Source organism: Lonchura striata, chromosome 6 (assembly GCF_050655825.1).
Source record: "Lonchura striata isolate lonStrDom1 chromosome 6, ASM5065582v1, whole genome shotgun sequence".
In the NCBI taxonomy this organism is placed as follows: domain Eukaryota; kingdom Metazoa; phylum Chordata; class Aves; order Passeriformes; family Estrildidae; genus Lonchura; species Lonchura striata.
In genome coordinates this window covers 10,699,758-10,721,509 of record NC_140708.1, presented here as the reverse complement: position 1 = coordinate 10,721,509, position 21,752 = coordinate 10,699,758, and the positions used below count along the sequence as shown (strand labels likewise).

The 21,752-nt window shown below is 42.5% G+C and overlaps 1 protein-coding gene and 1 long non-coding RNA gene across 4 annotated transcripts in view; one reads left to right on the top strand and one right to left on the bottom strand.

The window, feature by feature from the left end:
* LOC144246565 (uncharacterized) overlaps window positions 1-21,752 on the top strand; it is a 538,094-nt gene that overhangs the window by 298,370 nt on the left and 217,972 nt on the right. The gene's annotated exons all lie outside the window — the stretch shown is intronic.
* Window positions 5,091-6,699, bottom strand: LOC146767027 (uncharacterized). The gene is made up of 2 exons (XM_085583152.1): window positions 6,106-6,699; window positions 5,091-6,025 (listed from the first exon to the last, which is right to left on the bottom strand). The coding sequence occupies exons 1-2, from the start codon at window positions 6,491-6,493 to the stop codon at window positions 5,382-5,384; spliced, it is 1,032 nt and encodes a 343-aa protein (XP_085439278.1). The 5' UTR covers window positions 6,494-6,699; the 3' UTR covers window positions 5,091-5,381.

Genomic DNA, 21,752 nt, shown 5'->3' with positions numbered 1-21,752 from the left:
GCAAAGAGCTCTTTTTTCCTGCAAGTTAGTGAAATGAGCCAATTTTGATGTTAATTTGGAGATGTTTGTAAAAGGCAGTTAATCGATATGGTTTGTACTGAGTAACAGAACTGACAGTGACAACTGGTGCTGTATGGAATACCTGATTTTCTTTTAATTACATATTTATTTCCTGTGTTCCATAAAGCAGACTTTACAGGCTTGCTTCTTTGGCTTTGTTCCCTGTGGATGAAGGAAAATCAATACAAATGAAGGCCCAGTTTTGCAAATATCTGTATTTGGGTTCAGTGTAATTAGCCAAATTCCTAATAATTTGGAAGAACAGAATTATTCCTAATAATTTGTAATTTTCTTTCATGTAGAAAGAGAGAATAGATAATTTATTTTTATCTCATAGGTGTCATTGCCTATGAATACCACAGCCATGATTAAGTATTAATTATACTGCTGGAGGTAACTGCAGGGGGTAAGAGGCTTGAAATATTGGCTTTTCAGCAGAAGTAACATTTTATATATGACATATTTATTATGAAAAGGATTCTTCTAGAACAAGCCTTTCAGAGAGAGATTGCTTCAAGATGAGGTTTCTTTATGTTGATATTTGTAAAGGAAATCACATTTTTTCGTTTATACTTTTAGTTTTCCTTTTATATTCAGGTACACTGTTTTGGAAAGTGACAGTTTTAGGATTCAGAAATCAGGCTGAATCAATCTTCAGTTATGATGTGTCACTACAGGTGAGCTCTGGTGCCTGTATTGTGAAACCTCACTGCATTTTGAATAATCACTGACTGGGAGTATGTGCAGCAAGCCAGGATCTGGTAAAGCTGTAAGAACTCGGGTGAGGTGAGGCAGGCTGTGATGCATCCTGAGCTTTCCTTTGGCTGTGACTGCTCCTGAGCTTTTGACTGGGCTCAGTATGTAACACTCCAGAGCCATGTGGGCCTGCTGGAAATGGGTGCTGATGTTGAAAAGTCTTTGGAAACATTCATCATCTCCAAAAGCCCAGATGGAAGGAGGTGCAATAACGTTTAAATAATAGCTGGTGGTCAGATCATGGCTCACTGGTTCATATCTGGGTTCCAAAAGGAAGTGTGAACAGTTTGTGGTGCTGTGCTTGCTGTTGACACTCTGACTGTGTTCTCTGTGCTCCTTTTGGGAGTACTGGGATCATCCTGGAAGTGGTGAAATACATGGAATGCCAAACCTGCATTCCATTTTCTGGAAGCTGATTTTGAAGGACTTCCTTGTTGTCTCCGAGGTCACCACCTTTACAGGTGGGTAAGTGGTGTTAGGGAGATGAGAGGCATGTTTAGTCTCACAGGTGACATCACAGCAGATTAAGCTGCTACAAATTCAGGCCAAATGTAGTTCATTGCTATGACAGATTATTTGAAGAAAAGGTAGCAAAGGAAGAAATTTTGAGGGTTTAGGTAGGTTTGCAGTTGAAATCCCCACTTTAATACTTTGCTTGCCTTGCCAATGAGCTCCTTTGGAAGCAGAAGTTCTTGTTTGTTTTGCAGGTGTTTGTGGGGGAGTGCTGTGGGTGGTGCTCAGGGGCCCTCCTGTGTTGGTATGACCCACATGTGATGTCTCAGCTCTGAGTGCTGCAGCTCCTGGTGACCTGACCAAGGTTCCATGGACCATAGAAGTGGCTGTGACTGCTAATAGTTTAACCTTGAGGAATTTTCACATGCATTAATAGCCTTTTCCAAGGTAAAAGAAGTCACTGTTTGTGACTGAAAGTACCAAACAGTATGTTTCCTGTTGGCATTTGTAGGGATTTTAATGAGCTCAAACCATGCAGTGTTCTTCAATTAACTTTGATTATACTTCTGTATAATTTATTTTGAACAATAACTGGAAAATTAGTTTTCATTTAGGAAACAATTGGAGCTCACTGTGTCTTGACCTCCTATACACTTGTGTAATTTTAATGAAGACAGGATTGAATTTTATTAGGCATGAGATGAATGCGCTTGGGAACAGAATCTGTCTTTCCTCCCCAAAACGGGCAGTAATAATGATGGTGATGAAACTAGACAAAAACAATGGAAAATGAATATTTTCATTATTGTAGGATTTTATGTAAGAGTGAGCAATCAGATGTTAATAGAAATAGAAACCTTTGGAGGCATCTGCACTATGTGATAATGTTTTATCACATATCACATTTTCTTTTCTGCCTGATAGAGAGCATTCCTTTCTGTGCTGCTGGAGAAGAGGAAGGACAGCTGGAATGGAAAATTAAATAAGAAGGGATGGTGTTTTCTCAGGGTTCTGATGCTCAGTGCAGCACATCTGGTCCATTGGGATCATTCAGAGACATATTTAATAAAAGTCTATCAAATGTGCACAGCTTTCAGAAGGTGTTTTCATTCACTGTTTTATTGCAGCTGCTGTTTCTCCTGTTCTGTTTCTTAGGGAAACATTGGTTTCTTTGAGTTCCACTTGAAATTCTCTGGTCTTGTTAGTGCTGTAGGGGCTGATGTTCATCACAGCCAACTGGCATTTGCACACCCAGAATTTCTCTAAAATACACTTTTTTTGGTCTTTTTTTTTTTTCCCTTTCATTAGGAAAGACTCTAGGACATAAGAGGCAGTGTAAACCTCTAAAAATATTATCAGATAAAAAAATAAGGATTTTAGAGGATAAAAACCTCTAAAATTCTCATCAGAGGCAGTATAAACCTCTAAAAATATCTGGATGCTTTCTATGTGAAAAGCAACAGAACAGTGAAATAGATGTCATCATGTGTTTGGGACATGCACTTTGGGGACATAGTTATGTTTTGATAAGTGATTTGTGGTTTTGGGAGAAGGGAAGAGACAAGGCAGGTTGAAAAAGATGCCATGTGTGTCATTCCTGAGAGGGAGAGTAGTGTTGCTATAGTGTGTAAACTCACTCTAGATCTTTTAGTGCTATTATGATGGGAAAATGTGCTTTTATCCAGAGGTGTTAAAATTTTTAAAAACTCTTTACAGTGTCTCTCTTCTGTTTTTTTTTTTTTATTAACTGTACATCATACCTTAACCCATTGATTAAAACTGACAACAAAGTATGTCACCATGTGAAATGGCATTCCAGCTGTATCTCTGGACTCACTTCAGGTGAGCTCCTGCAAAGGCCAGGGACAATTCCTGGGAGGGTCTGGTGCAGGGTTTATTTCAGGCTGCTAACTCAAAAATAAAAAAAATAAAAATCAATTTTAACAACAGAGAACTTGCAAGTGGGGCCCTGGAGAGTGGTGTGCTGCACTTAATCCTTAATTTCACAGAGTAGTTGTGAATTTTTGACCATGAGCCTGAGTTCTTGTTAAAATATATAAAATTTGGTGCTGATATACTGAGGAAATATTTTCCAGCATGTGCTATCCAATCATAGATGCACATTTGCAAGAGAATTTTTCTCACTGCTGCATTGGAAGACAAACTCCCAGCAATTCCTTTGAAAACTATACATCAGAACTAGTTTGCTGTGGGTGTTGGATCTGTAAGTCCTGTGGCCTGTAGGCCTCTTGGAATGTACATTTTCTGGGTAGGGGATCATGCAGGTGCTTTGCAGCAGTGACTGTGGTTGTCTCAGGAACTTGCTTGCAAAAAGGTGAATTAGAAGAAAGCAGAATGCCCAGCTGGAGGTGGTACCTGAGGCTCATGGCCTTTTTCAGCAGTGTGCTGCTGTTTACAGGCTGTGTAGTCTTTGTGGATACTTGACTTCTGTTACAAATGTGATTACTTAAAAAGATAATTAGTTGTCTGATATGAGCTTGGAATTGTCCCCACCTCTGGGGAGGAGAGTGATTATTACAGCATTTAATTTAGACAGATTCCTACCTCATTTTCCCTTACTCTAACATGTGCTCCCCCCAGTCACTGCAAGCACAGATGTCATCTCTGGGAGAGGGACTCAGAATCCTTCTTCTTGTGTCTCAGAATGTCATGATAGAAGGAACTGAGGAAGAGGGCAGTGGTCATTGCCAGAAGAGTATTTTCCCATCCTTAAAAAAATGTCTGTTTTCCATCAGCATGCATGAGGCATTTGGATAATGCCTTAAGAAGATATTTGAATTGGCCAGGCCGGGTCAAGCTGGACTAGATGACCACTTGCAGGTCCCTTCCAACTAAAATAGCAGTACCTTTTCTTTCTTCTCAGTACCAATATGATTATTTTGTGTTCCTATTGCAAGAAACATTATTTATTTAAACTTAACGAATCAACATCCACCTCAGTAACAACTCTAAGCAACATCTGGATTTATTCAGTGGTAGGAATATGGTTTGCTCTTGTCTGTACTCCTTCTACCTGCCTCTAAGGTATAGCCGATAGCCAACTTTTTGAAACAGTTATTTTAAACCAGATTCACTTAGATTCAGTTTCCTTTGGCTACAGCAAATGTTTCTTGCCTGCTTGGTATCTTCCTTTAATTTGGATTTCTTGTTTTTAGCAAAATGGGGTGATAGAATATAGGCCAGTGGAAGATTAGTTTCTGAAACTGTCTCAAGCTGTTCTCTCTCTCACCCTGCCTACCAAATAACCCAGAATTGTTTGGGATAGAAGGGACCATATCATTCCAACCCCTCTGCCATGGCAGGGATACCGTCAACCAGACCAGGCTGCTCCAAGCTCCATCCAGCCTGGCCTTGAATACCCCTCACAGAGACCCCATCAAAGGGAGCTTTGTCCTAAAGAGGCTGGGACAGCTGACCTGAACTGGCTGGAGGGATATTCTGTACCACAGAAAATCCTGCCCAATACAGAAAATGTGAGGAGCTGGCCAAGGGGGACAGAGCTGACAGAGCCAGCCAGGATTCCCTGCAGAGAGGGTTGGTCCCTTTAGAGATGAGAAATTGCCTTGTGGTAAATGAGATTTCTCATAGAGTTTGCCCTATGGCAACACTTGGGCCATTTCAACATCCCCAACAGAACCATCCCACAGTGTTCCATCTCATCCACTCCCTGCCAAGGAAAGGTTTCCCTGCCTAAGGCAGGTCCCTCTTTCCCTGTCCTCTGGCAGCCAAACCAAGTGGGCAGCTCAGCATGTGCCCAGCTCTGCACTCCCTGCTCCTGGTGACTCCGTGGTGCTGGTCCTGCTGCTTGGTGCTCTGAGGACTCTGACCAATGTGGCTTCCCCCACAGGTGTGATGTCCCCATAGCCATGCTCTTGGTCACCATCCCCAGCCCAGCCTGGCCCCCCATGGGGTGGGTAGAGGCTGCTCTTAGGCATCAACCCCTCCCACTGTGAATGTGACCCCTGGCAGACAGAGGAGCTGCAAAACAAGCTTTTAATGACTAAATGGGAATGAGGAGTGTAGGAGAGGGCAGGGCTGGGGGTCTGGATGTAGGTCACTGCCTCAGCATGGCTTCTGGCCTGGGTGCTGTGTCACCGCTGCCATCTTTTTCTCTCTGGCTGGTCTGTGCTCCTGCAGGAAGGTCTCTTAGCTCGGGGGGTCACTGCCTGGTGCAGAGCTCTTGGCCTGGCTGCTGCCAGCTCTCTTGTTTTGGGGTTCACACTGATAGTGGTGACGCTCAGTGGCTGCCTCTGCAGTGCCTCCTCCTCCATCTGGGCCATGTGGGGTGGGTGAGGCTGGGAGGCAGTGAGTGGGCTGGCAGAGGGGGTCGGGTTGGGGATGGCAGGGATGGCATCCTGGCCATTCCTTTGCCATGCCTCCATAACCGGTTCCTTGGGGTCATCTTCCAGCAGGCACTCACAGAATTCAAGGAGCTCATCGAGGTCCTGAGCTGTCAAGCTGGGGACATTGGCAGCCAAGATGGTGTCCTCATTGTCCTCTTGCTGTGCCAACTCCACTTGATTGTCAAGGCAGCCACTGTCCTCCAGGTACTCGGAGAGCTCTTCCAGGACAGCGTCCAAGGTGGGGCTGTTGGGGCTGTTGAGGTCGGTGTCCTCGCTCACCTTGCTGTCAGGCCAGGCAAACAGATGGGTGTTGGTGCTGTCCCCTGCCTGCTCAGGAACGGCCTCTGTGCTGGCAGCCGGTCCCTCTCCAGGCAGATCCGTGGTCACCGCTTCTGAAAATGGAGCCACAAGAGATTGAAGCTTTCCTCAGCTTGCCTGCTGAGGGGTGGGCTTTGCCACCCCCAAAGCTTACCTTTGGGCTCCATCGTAGTTGTGCCAGCTGGTAGAGCCAGGGCAGGTTGGTGGTGGATGTGGAATGTACTAGAGCCTAAGGGGTAAAGGGCCTCTTCCTGGACCACAGCTCTTGGCTGCTGGGGCAGCAGTGTCCCCATCACCACCTGCTGTACCCAGTCATAGGCAGGGGGACAGACAGCAGCCCCGAGGGGCAGCTGCACCAGCTGGGGAAGATGCACCACAGGGGGAAGATGCACCACCTGCCCCAAGGTCTCTGGGCCCCCCTGCATGGTGGTGACTGGGACCAGCTGGTGGGAGCCAGTGTGGAGCTGGACAGGCCCCAAGGACAGTGGCAGGCTGGGGACAGAAGGCAGATCCCAGGCAGCTCCCAGGGCAGGGAAGCTCATGCCAGGCACCTTCACCACTGTCACGTGGAGAGGGAACCTCGCTGTTGGGGGAAGCAGAGAAGGGTGATGCAGTGAGATACTGGCAGGCAGAGCCACCTGGGGGAACCTGGAGGGCAGGAGCCCCAGGAGGAGCAGGGCACTGCTGCTGTACCTGCCATGGTGCCTGGGGAGCCTGGGGGTGCTTGGGACAAACACCACTTGGGGGGTTCTGTTGCCAAGGCAACTGCTGGGGCAAACAGTGTTCTGGGGGTTCCACTGCCATGGTGTTCCCACCAATACCTGCTCCAGCTGTGGAATGAGAGCTGCTCCCCCAGCCTGATGGTGACAGCAGCAGATGTGGGTGTGCCCTGGCATGGCCAGAAGCCCCCTGTCCCCTGCCAGGCCCATCCCCATGGCCAGCACCAAAGCTGCTGCGGGCTCCAGAACAGCCTCTTGGGAATGCCCCGTTGTTCCCAAAGGGAACCGTTCCCGTGGGACAGCCAGGCCCCCTCTGGGCCCGGCACAGGGAGAGCTGCCCCTTGCCCGCTCACCTGCCGGGGCTCCTTCAGCCGTTCTGGCAGTTGCAGGTTCCAGTTCCACATCCAAGGTGGTTGGAGAGCCCTGCCCTGGCCCCACAGCCTGGCCACCCCAAACAGCCCTGGGGCACAGCGGGCACCATCCTGTGACTGCTGGGGAACGTGGGAATGGCTCCAGGCCCACTGAGGGCAGCCAGGAGCTTCCAAAGCAGCCCTTCCTTCCCTCCTGGTGGGGCTGACCCGGGCTAGGTTTGTTCTTCATATGATCCTAAAGAGGATTTTCCTGTGGGAACAGCTATCCGTATGGAATTGGTGAAGGGTTCTGAGAGGAATGTGACCCAGTCCAGACTCATTGCTGTCCAGTTTTCAGAGCTGCTGAATGCAGTTCTGCCTGAAGTAAAACATAGGCTTTGGTGGTCAATTGCTCTGAAGACGACCACAGAACTGGTAACAGCTCTTATTATGTCTTAGGCTGCTGCTGTCAGAAATTTGGTTTAAAGTGGTGTGGAAAGGCATTTCAACATGATCTTTCTGCAAACAGATGATGAAAATTATTTGGTATATTATGATAAATTCAGTTCTGTTTTATTTATGTCTTAACTTCATACCTTTAATAGAATTAATTTTTAAATGGATCTCAAGGTTTAAATCACTCAAAGTGTGATTTAAACACACTTTAAACAGACAGAATATAGTAGGTTTTTGGTCTGATCTGCTGTTTGAAAAAAATGGAGGATGAGCTATAAAATCTTTGGGAAGTATAGGTAGTTTTGTTGTTTTGCTGTTCTGGATGGTGGGTTGGATAAATCCTGCAGTGGTTTGATGCAGAAACCCAAGTTCAGATTTCTGCTGTGCCTCTGAACTCGCAAGATGGTTTGATGTTTTATTTCATGACAGGAAAGGACTTTTGAGTTTTTGGTGGTGTGTGTTCCAGTGGGGTTTTAAAATATTTTTTTAGTCTAATTCTTTATTACTCTTAAGTCTTGTACCTTTTTTAAGTGGTTACAGTAGTCTAGTCTAGGTCAGCTGCCTGTGCCAGCTGGCAGGACAGAGTCCCTGCAGTACCTGGAGTGAGGATTATTGACCTCGTGGGAGTTCTGGGGTTTGTGTGGTGGGGAGCTGCTCTCAAATCCTGCCTTGGGCTGCTGTGATGGCTGCTGGGTGTTTCCTGTGCCTGAGGCTCCCTGCCCCAGTGTCTGCAGAGAACTGCTGGGAATTCTCAGTGTGCATGGCAGGGCAGCACCTGAGAGCAACACATCTCCCCACCAGCTGCTGCAGACTCTGCACAGCACCAGAACCAAATTCTTTGAAAATTGTGGTGGCCACATCTTCGTAATAACTAATAGCTGTCTGTGCTTAATGGCTCATAAGTGTCAAAACTTAGCTACTGAACATGTGCCAAGTAGACAGAAAAATGCAGAGAACACTTTGGAGGACGTTTTGTGCAGCTGTGGGTCTGCAGGTTTCTTACATTTTATTTTTTCTTGGCTTTTGATTTTGTTGTTTTTTCCTTACAGCCAAAACTCTAGAAAGGGTCTGGAGCACAAGCCTTATGAGCAACAGCTGAGGGAGCTGGGAAGGGGCTCAGCCTGGAGCAAAGGAGGCTCAGGGGGGACCTTGTGGCTCTGCACAGCTCCTGCCAGGAGGGGACAGCCAGGGGGGGTCGGGCTCTGCTGCCAGGGAACAGGGACAGGACAAGGGGAAACGGCCTCAAGCTGGGCCAGGGGAGGCTCAGCTTGGATGTTAGGGAATTTCTTTCCTTGTGATGAGGGTTGTAAAGCATTTGCATGGGCTGCTCAGGACAGTGGTGGAGCCTGGAATGCTTGGAAGTGTGCCAAAAAATGTGTGGATGTGGCACTTAGGGACATGGCTAGATGGTGAACATGGTGGTGCTGGTTGATGGTTGGCTTGATGACCTGAAAGGTCTTTTCCAACCTTAAGGATTCTGTGATGATTCTAAAATGATATTCAGTGCTATCACTGTACAAAGACAATGTTTGCATGGTTTAGAGTTATTCTTGGAAACACTTCCTTTGATTTGTGGAGGTGAGGAGTGGCAAGTGCTCAAACATCCAAATCTGGCAGTCTGAATATCCTTAGAAATTACTCTGATTTTCCAGCATCTCATAGTACATTCACTGGATTTCATAATTGGCAGTACTGTAGAAGTCCATCATGAAGACACAGCCTTGTAGGAACCCTCATCTATTGTTTCACTGAGTTGCACGTCAAAGTTCATAACTGTCAAAAACTGTGAACCACAGAACTTACTCTGACATCAGGTTGTGAGCCAAAATACATCCAACTGCCATATACTTTTTCTGGGAATGGGGAAAAAGGCTGCCTGCTGCATTTTGCAAAGATCATCTTTGATGATGGTGAACTCACTGTGTATGTGTATGAAATATTGGACTTTGGGATGTTGTTTCCTGGCGTTGAAGAAAGCAACAATGGTATAAAAACTGTATCTAAAGAGCTGCAGGTTTTGGAGGAAAAGTAATGTTAAATTGTAAAGCAAGTTGATAAGGAAATAATGAAATTTTTTAACATTAGACCCCTACCACACTATATTTGGATTGAGTTTGTGACTTAGGATTTAGAAATGTGAGTATAGTATAATTTTTCTTTCCTACCTAGATCTCTACCTTCTCTTTCAATTCCAATGCTGGAATTGGTTAGGAACCTCTAAAAATTGCACAGCATGCTATTTAAAAAGCTGAGCTTCTGGGCCAACTTCAGGAAAAGATTTGTCTGTGAGGCTGCAAAATAGATTGACTAAACTAAAGTCTCTCCAAAAGAGCAAAATGAATACTCAAACATGCAGCATGAAGTGGTGTTTAACAGCACATCATCAAGTTAGGCAAATTAAGTATTTTATTATTTTTTCCTCTTGCCTCTAGATGGCTTTATTCTTCCCCTTTGTTTCCCTTCTCTGATTCTTCTAGTCCTAAAACTTATTTTTTCATGTCAGTATTAAAAGCTTTTTGTAACAGCTCTGCACATTTTGTGCCAGATCATCTCTGTAACATGGAGGCACACAATTCTAAATAGTTCAAAAGAGTAGTGTGTAACACCTTGTTTTACTTGAGTGGCCTTCACTGTGTTGTGGGAATTTAAGGTTTTGTAGACTTGTAACAGCAGAGCAAGGCCCTAAGTAAAAACACTCGCAAAGAGAAAAGGGATAAAGGAAGTAAGTGATTTGGCAGAGTTAATATTGTGCATTGTTTGCAGATGGCTTCTTACAAGGAAAAAGTGAGTAACTTAAAGTTACAGCCTCCAGGCTTGCCTGCTTCTTCTGAAAAGACAAATATTATTGTGGTTCACTCAGCTGCAGATAGTTTATTTGGTTAATAAACTGAAGTGTATCCAAGACTCTGGTTCAAAAAACAAGCTAGCCAACCCCCACTCATCCCCCCCAAACCCAAGCAAACTAAGATATGCATGAACAGTTTCCAGGAAACCATTTATAATATTTTTTTAATCTATTGTGATTTCTGCAAATATTTTGATTATTGCAGTGCCTGGATACTAGTTTTCTAAATGTAAATTTTATGCCTTAATTAGGTACCATTAAGCATTTTCCCCCAAACACACAGATTAAGCATTTTAATATGCTTTTCTAATTGCAGTAAAAAGAAAAATATCAAGCTGTAAAACTGCCTGGAGTCAGTTCTGTGTGTACCCACACATGTAGCTCTCATTAATGTCAGAGTTAAGTGTAGAGGAAAAGAGAATTAAACCTGGGATGCACCCGATGAAAATGTGTGTAGGTGTTGAAATTTAAATCTGTACTGGTTAGTGGAGGAATGCCTGAAGAATAAGGTCTGGTGTAGATCCAAGGCACAATAATAATTTCCCAAACTCTCCATGTTTGGGATTCATCCTACTTCCCTTCAGGCACATTCATGGGAGGCTGAACAAGTGCCTTTCATTCTCCATTTTCCCTTGGGGATGTGCCTGCCCAGGAACTGGAGCAGCAGGGCACTGGCACAGGTGGTGTCACCTTGGCAGCTTTGGGCAGGTGAACTTGGTGCCTTGAGAAGGCTGCCCAAGAACAGAGCCAGACAGAGCTAAACAATAAAGCAGGGATTCATTAAAGGATCTCCTTGATGGATCCACCTTGGGCAGCACAAGAGCCCAGCCAGGGCTGCACCCAAGATGAACCAAAACGGTCCCAAAATGCACGACTGCTCATGGGGGCTCTCACTGGGATCAGTTCTGGTCCATTGGTACCTTGGAGTTCATTGTCCAATTCCAGCTTTAGCCCAGGCAGTCCCATCCTGCTTGTTTTTCTCTCTTCAGCCCATGTTGTTTGTGCTCTTGGGCCTGAGATTTGGATCATTTGTCCTTGGTCCCCAGCTAGAGCAGGAATTGTTTTGTCTCCCTGCTCTGTGAAGAAAACTCACCATCCCCTAATATGAAGCTCAGAACTAAACACTAAAGCAGCACAGAATCTGAAAAATAAAAAAGCTAAAAGCGGAGGCATTAAAATCCTTTCTTAGTCAGGGGCATTACTCCTTGCTCAGACTTGAGACCAGGTTTTCCTGAATGCTATTCAATGTCTCCCTGTTTCATTTGTGCTCAGGTGAAGTGCTGACTGTGCATTGCAGCAGGGGAAGGAAAGCCCCTACTTACATTCAGAAACTGCAGCTGGGGCCCTCAGAGGCCAAGCTGTGCTTCTTCTCCCACTTCTGTGAGATCTGAGAACTCAAAATCATTGGTGGGCTTGTGCTGGTGGTACAACCTTGTGAATGTCATGGGTTACAGATCATGTGTCTTCTGTAATATGTCCTCCAGTGTGACTTTTGACTCCTCACTAGATTCTTTAAAAACAGGAAATAAACAGAATTAGGTTTGCAAATTCAAAATCAGGGGATCTGTCTATGAGTAAGGCTTGCTGCAGATGCTAAGCTGAGTGAGCCAACTAAAGGCCAGGAAGGAGCCTATAACAGGACTGAGATCTGCACCAAGAATTTTGGTGCTTGGAAAAAGAAAAATTACACCTTACTGAAACAGTTAGAATTTGTCACACAAGAAAATAGCCAGTTCAGAAAGAAGCTGAAGAAGGGTAGGTTTTTAGAAGGAATCCAGATTTTCTCCTTTTCTTGAGGCATCTAGAACAGTCTGTCTTCCTCAGGCTTGCTGGTGTAATGAAGTAGGAGTTTACAGATATTCCCAAAGCTCTTCAGCAAACATGGAATATATATACCAGCATCTTGACAAAGTTGTAAATAGTGTAAAGGGTGAGCAAACATGCCTGACACAGGTTGATATTAGACCCTGCAAAAAGTACAGGCAAAGGGAGTTATCCTGGCATCAGGAACAGGCCACCAGCTGGAAGTTTTGGGGTATTTTTTTGTTGCTATTTATTATTTATCAAGACCACTGCTGCCATTTATGAGATTCTGCAGCACTGGTAGTATCCGCAGCAGAGGAGAAGAATGGTTAGAAGAGAAATATGTGGAGTCTGCAGCTGGTTGAGCTTAGCTTTGGGGCAGGAAGGCATCTTTCAGCAGAATAGAAGGCAGTGGCTGAAAATCTGAGTTCACTGAGAGAGACTTCTTAACTGAAGACTAAGACAGATTAAGACCAGCAGTTGGATGTGTTAAGTTTGACTGCTTAGTGAATGAAGTAGGAGAACCAGCCAAATGGATTTATTGCCCTGTGTTAGTGGGATGGAAAAGAAAGGAGCTTTTTTCTTTCATACAGAGAGAAGGAAAAAAGGATGGAAAAACCAGCACATCTTCCTGCCTACCAGGGAAGAAATTTGAAAGACCATGGAGGACAACAATTTTAGGGTCAAGAAATCTGGCAAATTGTCTTAGAAAAGTGAAACAAACCTTTATGTGTGTTCAGTATCTGGCCACAAGCTGTGTCTGGTAGCCAAGCTGGAGCGTTAGCAATGCCTGTTAGGCTTTGTCCAGCACCTGTGTATGTCTCCAAATCACACAAGTCATCTTACAGTGGAAATCAAGCAATGCTAGTATCTGAGTAGGCTGAACAAGGAGCTGGGGACAAGAGCAGGAACAAAGGATTTGATGGATGACTCCAGTTTGTCCAGGGAAGACTTACTGTTACAGAGCAAGAGAGTGAGTGAAACAAAAGCTGGAGAATTAACAAGAGAGTTTACTGGGATATAAGATATTGCAGGTGGTTTCAGATTAATAAGCTTATTTAGTAGTCAAGAAGATGGCCAAAAGCTGTTCACTTGGTAAATGGAATAGCATTTGTCTGGTGCAGGTTTGAGTCCTGCTCTGTGAACATGTCTGGAAATGTGAAATATTGTGACAGGGTTTTGTAAGAAACCAAAAGTCTTCATTCAAGAAACATCAGTCCTGAAGGCAAAAGAACGGCAACCTGCCCAAAGCACAGCTTGGCAGGTGCTGGGATGGATCAGGCAGAGTGTCACCTATGCTTCTCTATCCCAGGGTATCCAGAATCTGCCCTGCAGCTGCAGGCTTAGCAGGAAGCTCTGCTCTAACCTGGCTCTGCATCCACACCAGCAGAGCACCAGAGCAGCCTGGGATGATGCATTTCCAGCAACACTTGTGCCTTGGTGCAGTGTTGCAGAGGCACAGAGGTTTAATGCAGCTTTGCCAGCTGGCTCAGCTGATGGGTGGGATCCCGTGGTTGGTGCATGGTGTCACAGGGTAGGAGTGGTGGCTGTGGCTCATTCCCAAGAAGCTGAGAGGAGCAGTACCTGGGAGTCCTTCTCCTTTGGAATGGTACAGGAATGATGTCTCATTCTAATTGTACAACACTGACACCTTGCCATGACTAGTTAAGGTTGTCAGTGGCAGGTCTGTGCTGTGGGAGCTGAGAGCTGCTCTGCTCAGTGCTTGGGCCAGGCTGCAGAGACGAGGAGGTGCTGATAATGAATTTCAGTGAAAAGGGTTCTGAATTCTCCACTAGATGATGAAATAGAGGGGCTGAAAACCTGCACAATGCAGTTTTATTGTTTAATCAAATAAAGCTGTGCCCTAAAAAAATGGAAGTGTAATTATTAGTCCTTTTCTATCTTGGAAAACCAAATTAGAGCAATTTTCAATAGACAGGGTTATTTCAGGTAGTTATAGGCAGGATCTTTTGTTAAAAAAAATGTTAAAAAAGAGAAAATAACATCATGTAAGGACCGTGACCTCCTCCACTCCATTCTTCTGCTTGTTTGGAGGTACACTTTAATCAGACTCAAAAGACAGAGAATAAAGGAAGATTAAAATACACTGTCATAGAACAATGCAAATTTCACACTTTTAGTAAGTGGAGATAGCACAAAATCTGAGTATTTTCAGTTTTATATTAAAATATTTTGAAATCTTAGATAGATATAAATAGCATCTTACTTTTTGTGTTGGAGCTTGCTGAGGTACCATAAACTGCTGCTGCCTCTCCATACTTTGTTTTTCATGTAACCAGGCAAATGGCTAACTTGCTGCCTTTAAAATGTATTTAATTATTCCATTTTAGTATGCTAGTGTTTCATGCTGGTGCTTTAAATAGTAGTAGACACATTTTGTGTTGTTTCCCTTTAGGTCATTAGCATTTAATCTAACTGCAAGTACGTATAGAACTGACATTTATTTGCCATGGCCAGTTTTGACTGTCTGTTGCCCCATTGTTTCTTTTATTAATAAGGAACTAAAATAATCTAAAAAAATACATAAACCAGTAAAACTTACTGTTAGCAAAGTCTCCCATGAGCTTCAACTAGGATATTGTTATTTATAAAGGAAAGCAACCCATCAAATATTTTTTTTTTTTGCTTCAGTTTAAAGTGCAGTTAAGTAATGCAGTAAATATTAAACCCATTGATGTATGCTTTACGTTTTATCATATTCAAAGTGATCCATGCACAATTAGGTTTGTTTGAATTAAAGCCTAAGAATTATTGTGTTCATTTAAATGCAATACTGTCTATTAAGGAAAAAAATCAGAGACAACCTAATGCGTTCTCATTCTTTCTATGTAGTTAATTTAATGCCTAATAAAATTATATGTTTTTCTAATTTTTACAAATAGCAGTTTATGACTTAGGCCCTATGTTTGCTCACTGAGCTGAAGCAAGCCTTGAAATGGATCCCTGGAAGTATAAGATGAGGTTTTCTATAATTTTGAAATGCTTTAAAACACCAGTTTATTTGTTTATTTTCTAAACAATCTGCTGAGTCAGCTGTCTGTAAGTTAACTTAGTGAATAAGTGACTGTGGTTTGCTGCAGGCTGATTTTGGGGACTCAGTACTTGGGAGTGCTGTCAAGCAGACCTTGTGACTGATGCCTTAAGTTTTAGCTTTTATATATTTCAGATTCTGTGCTGCTTTAGTGTTTAGTTCTGAGCTTCATATGAGGGGATGGTGAGCTCTCTTCACAGAGCAGGGAGACAAAACAATTCCTTCTCCAGCTTGGACCAGGGACAAATGATCCAAATCTCAGGCCCAAGAGCACAAACATGGGCTGAAGAGAGAAAAACAAGCAGGATGGGACTGCCTGGGCTAAAGCTGGAATGGGACAATGAACTCCGATGTGCCAATGGAGCAGAACTGATCCCAGGGAGAGCCCCGGGAGCGCTCGTGCATTTTGGGACCATTTTGGTTCATCTTGGGTGCAGCCCTGGCTGGGCTCTTGTGCTGCCCAAGGTGGATCCATTGAGGAGATGCTTTTAATGAATCCCTGCTTTATTCTTTAGCTCTGTCTGGCCTCTGCTCTAGGGCAGCCTTCATAGGGCATCAGGTCTGGTGACCACAAAGGGACAGAAGGCATCTGGAAATCCCCCTGGACCACAGGGACACCCAGCTGGTTTGTGCAGCCTGAGTTCTGCTGGGTCCAGAGGCACTGAGGGTCCCTGGGGCTCAGCAGGACAAAACTGGGCCAGGACTTGCCAGTGTCGTGGCTGGCAGATATCTGTGCTGGGTCAAACCCCTGCCGTGCTCCAAGGGGTTGAATTCCAAACACAAGCACTGCTGGGGTAAGGCCCTGGCTCCAGGAGTGCCCCAGGCCTTATGCCAAAGAACCAAGTGTGTGATGGCTCTGGAGCCAGACTGACTTGCACACACATGGTTCCTTGTATGAACAACTCAAATTCCAAGGAATGTCTCATTCCTTCTAGGAAATATGTGTTTTTCAGAACACATATGTCTTTTAGGACAAATATATACTTTTCAGGAGATAGCACAGTGCAGCTTTGAACGTGGTCACAGGAGAGGAGGGGAAATACAGGAAAAGGTAATTCTGTTTTTTTTAACCTTGTGGGCTGATCACCAGTTCTGTTTCTTCCTCAGTTATTTAGCAGTTACTTGTGAAATTGGAAAGGCTGGAGGGACTGCTGTGGGATCAACATTTATGCATCAATTTGGTAAACACTTTTAAGCAGAGTAAATTGCTGCATGTTCCAGTGCTCCAACATGGTGGTTTTAAACACTTTTGCCTCTGTTTCACAGTAAAATCTTTTCTGAGAATGGAGTTAAAGTGGTATTTGGCAAAAATGTAGTAAGGAGTTCTCCCCACCCCTCCTCCCAGTTTGTTTCCTGAGAAATTTCCCTGTTAATCATGATGCAAAATATGTTTTACCCTTAATAAAAACCAGATTCATTGCCCAGTTCTGTTGGTATCTTCACCACAGATTTATTATTTTTCCTGCAAAAACAAAAGAACCATATTTATCTTCTAAAATAAACCAACAAAATAGCTTTCCATAAATAGGAAAGGCATTCAGAGCTGTTCATTTAAATTTATGCAGCAAAAGACAGACGAATCCATCTAATCTTTTGGCAATTAAAAATGAATGTTACATTAATTAGAAAAATTTCTCAAATTAATTATTCTGAAATTGAAATAATGATCTATACTAAAGTATTCCTTTAAAAATTTATGTATTTTTGATTACTTGATGTATTTTTAATAGACTGCATTCTAAAAATATATTAAAAAGCACGTAAATTCTGGAAGAATTTAAACATTGCCATTTATTCCCATTTCTCTGCTACAGAATATGTGAGAATTCGTGAGGTCCATTGTGCATTATTTCCTCTGGTTTCAGATACTGTATTTTGGTTATTTCTCCATCCCTGGATTTTGGTCCATTTAAAATATTGTATCCAACAGGAGGTGGTGGCAGATGTTGGGGTCATTCACAAATTCTAGCTGGATGTGTGCTACCATGAAATGTGGGAAAGGGAAATCATTTTCCTACATCTGATACTGTCAGGATTTTGGTATCTGTTAAGTTCAACTCCATGTGGAAATAACGCATTAGCTTGACTAAATCCCTTGATTAAGTCCTTTATTAAGAAAATACATGATAAAAATAGCATGAGTAACATCATAATTGGGAATTTCTGCTCACATTTCAGGAAAGGAGAAATAAAACCATTTAATAGACTGTGACCTTTAAGAAGTACAAAATACTGCTTGAAGCAGCACTACTGTTCTTCTGAACCTTGCATTCAGCCCTTTTTTTAATTTATGGATGAGGGCCCTGAGAGGGAACACCCAGGTGCTGCTTGGGAATGTCCCCAATACTGTCACTGTTATGATTTATAAGTGTGGATGGATCTCTCCAGTGTCCAATTCCTTGTGAACCCAGTTGTATTTCTGCTTTCCCCCTGCCATGCTGTGACAAACATTTTATGATTTTGTGTATTCTGAAAAAGTAGTTAATTTTTTTTTTTTGCTCCTGGTGGTTACAGTGGGTGTCTTATAGCTCTTGTATCTTGAGAAATAGCAAATAATGATTTCCTGTTCCCCTTTTGTCCACTACTATAATTTTATTGGCCTTTATAGTATTCCTCATTTTCTTCCTTTGTGTTACAGGGACAAAATTTATGTGGTTGCTCCCAGACCTGTGGTTGTTCCATTCCTGTCCATGTGGGCTGTCTCTACCTTACTTCAGCCTTTCTCTGAACACGACAGCGATGCAAACCTTGTACCTCTCCCTGCAGTGCTAAAAAGGATGGGGTTTTCCAAGGTCTCCTCACTGGAATGGGGTTGGTTTTGCTCAGACAAATGGAAGTTTGCTGCAAAAGGAGCTTTCCAATTTACCAAACAACTTGTAGGTTTAGACCAATGTTACTGAATGGCTCCAGCTGGCAGAAAATAGTCTTTCCTGGACTAAACTATCTAGTTTTAAGTGATTTTTTTTTTTTTTCTTTTGTGAGCCAAATGGATGGAGAGGGCGGACTACTAGACTCAGATACCTAATGTTGAGAAAAAGTAGTTTTATGTGAGTTGTTTTGGGGGAAGGCCTCTCATTTGCTAATGTTGAGGGCCAGAATTGCAAATATGTTTGGTAAATACAAGCGGGGCCAAATTTTCTGCTTTGAGGAAAATGTCTGAACCAGTAGCATGTCTTCTCTGATCCCCGGGAGCAGAAAGCAGAGGGAGTGGCTCTCAGTGATACTTGATATAACTTTTCCCTAGGACAGTTTATTGAGGTTAATGTAGTCCATTAAGGTTTCATTCTATTCTTGTCCACCTTTTTTAAACCCAATCCCTATACTAACCTTAGCAATTGAAGGATCAAAATTTTCAGGAGGTAATCCTGTATGACTTCTGATAATCCCATGTTGAGGCACACGGTGCAGTAAAGGCTTGTAGGAAAGGGGCGTGGAACAACTCCATTTACTTTGGGGTTATGTGCAATATGTTCTTAGAGTATGGCCTTTAAAATGGAAGCTTTTCATCTTGAATGGCCCTTGTAAGAGCAGTTTACAGATCTGAAATTAGATTTTTCCAGGAAAATAACCCCATAAAAGCTTTTTTTCAATATCACTCTTCCCTCAAAAAGGGAGTGAAAAAAAGCAATTTCTCCCCTTTCTGTGTTTTAAGTCTTATGATAAGTCACAAAGAACTTAATTAGCAGCAGTACATGTGAGACAGGGACCATAGGCTCAATTTCCATATTTTCCAGACAGCATTATCTGTATGGAAAGAGGTAACATCACACTCTTCAGTGGAGCTGGAGCACAAAACAAGGCAAGAAATTTTCTCCTTTTGTTCCAACTCCAAGATCTGTTGATCTTCCTCTAAGCTCTATAAAATAATTTAATTAAAAAATACATGTTTTATTCACTTCCTATGCTACCTAAGAAACAAGTAATGTAAATAGTATATTTTTTTCAAATTAAAAGATTAATCTGGTGGGCTGGCTTAATGCTGTGTCTTTCATGGGCAGGTGTATGGCCATGCAAATAATAAAGAAGTTCCTTGGGACCTGCAGGTGTGTGGGTCAGACTTTTGTACTCTCAGTTCATATAAAAACATTTTTGTCTTAAACCATTGAGCCTTATATGCTGCACAGAGCATGCAGAGAGATGGAAAAACTCCTCAGGGTACAGTGTGGACTCAGTAAGACTTTTTCAATTCTCCTTATTTAGATGAAAAATATTTTGAGATTTCAATATTCTGATATTGCGGTAAATTTGCCAACAGCTGCTGTAAACTCTCATTCTAATGACACATAATCAATTTTCTCTCTAATGTAAAATTACAGAATTATTGAGGTGTAAATGCTTGTTATTTATAAACAACTCAGTGCGTCACAAACGTTCTCTTGCTTATTTAACATAATTTTTCACAGTTTTGACTGCTGATTCCTCATCCTAGTCTCTCCTGGCTAGTGATTAGGGAAAGAGGAAAGAATCAGGAGCCATATCCAATTTCTTTAGTGTCTCTAACCTTAGGTGGTCTCAGCCAGCATTTCTGTCCTGAAATGATTACATTTGTCCCCTGTAATCTTCCTCTGAACTTGGTTGTGTCTGTGATACATTCTAATAACATTTAATTAAAGCCTGATGGGCATTCTCTTGCTGAACTTCTCATACTTTCCAACAAATGATCTTTTTCCCTGTCCTCTTTCTCCACTCTGAGTTGCAATTCTCAAAATAATTCCTGTGGGTGTTTAGTATAGCTCCTGTCCAAATCTGTGCAGGGGAGCCTTCATAGGAACATTCTAAACATTCTTTTTTTCTTGAGTCCCATCCTCTACTAATTGTAGCCTAGTGATTTTCTGAGCCAGAGGCAACAGTTGGATAGTTGTGAATCCTTGGATGTGTTTTTATTGCATGACTTTAAGCAGTGGCTTTGCAAAAGGTTCATGAGGTAAGGAGCCAGACACCTGGTGTGACATGGACACGTATTTCCTTTTGTTTCTCCTGAACTGGAGCTAAATTGGGTACCTGCCTCTTCCTTCTTGCATTGGAAGAGGCTGTGATCAGTAATTCCCTCATTTTCTCCACAGTAATTATAGTTTCTCAAATGTAATTAGAGATAACTGCAGAGTTGGTTTTTTTAGTCTATCATTTGATTTACCTAATTTCGAGAAGTTTATTTTTTTAGAGACCTGTTCTCTAAAATTTGCAGTTGGTAAAAACCAAGTATTACATATACATGTATATATACATATATTCCTGCTTCAAAGGAAAGCAGCTACATATCTCAAAGTAGGAAACATGGATTTGTTGTGTGATGTTTCAGAAATAAGCCCCCAGTTGTTTAGGACAAATCTGTTTGTCATTACAAGACTTAATGAGTAAAGAAAAATGCTGTGATGCAATTTGTGAGTCATAGGTGTGCATTCCTCTTATGTTAGTATTATCAATTAATTTCTGACTTAATATTAGTCTTTATAATGATTACACTCTTTACCTAAACATCAGATAAAATGGAAAAATTTCTTTCTGATTGTGATTTTTGGCCTCTCAAGTTGCTGATATGTACAAATTATTTTTTATTTAGTAGCAGTCCTTTGAAAAATGAGCTATATGGCGTATTTTCACTTCAAAATTTGCATTCTCTTCCTAGTTATTACACTGAGGGTAATGCTTGTGCTTTTTGATTTCCTAGGTAGTTTCTAGGTAACTTCATTGTTCCAATTACCAGCTCTTTGTCACATAATCAAATCTAAATAGGAAAAAAGTGACCAGGGAAGAGAAAAGGGATGACTGGAAGCTGATTATTAGTGCTGGTTCCAAAATCTCTTTTGTTTAATTTTTCATTACTTATTCAGGAAAGAAGGACTAGGCAAGATAAAAGTGTAATTTTTTTCAGAGTTATTAATTTATCTGATAGGGCTTTGGAGGTTGTCTTGAAATATTTTACTTTTTTCACACCTTTTTTTAAATTTTTTTCAGGTTTCTGCTGTATTTTTAAGTTTGTATTCATTTTCTTGTAAAAATTTTCTCCGTGTTCCCCAGCAAAACATAGGGGAAAAGTGGAATTTATGGCTTTTCAAAATGGTAAATTCTTTGCAATCTCAAGTGTGAGCCAAGTCAGCTGAAAAATATTTTGCTCTTAAAAAAATGGTGTGTGGGGGGGTGGAAGCTATTACTCTGTATTTATTTCAGTATTTCTGTTTTCTTAAGTGTGAACGGACATTCCTTGTAACTGGCCAGCCACAGCATTCTTTTTTTTTCTTTTTTTTTAAAGTGGAACGGGTCTTGGTTTTGATGTCCTTCCTTCATAAAACCCCTACCCTACTCTTTGGTGATTTCAGAAGCAATATTCAGGCATGGCAGAGGGCCAAGCTGACACACAGAAATGGGGAGCTTCTTGGCATTTTCTGTAAAAGCAGCCCTTGAAGTGTCACTCAAACACCCCTCCCTCAAAAGCTGCATGTGCAGAGCCTGTCCCTCCAAATCCACACAGTGCTGAGCCTGTGATCCTTGGAGTAAACAAGTAGTTAAATATTCCTTGGAATAAACAAGTGTGTGTTACTGAGGTGGGTTCATACTGGCTTTGGCACCTGCTTTGTG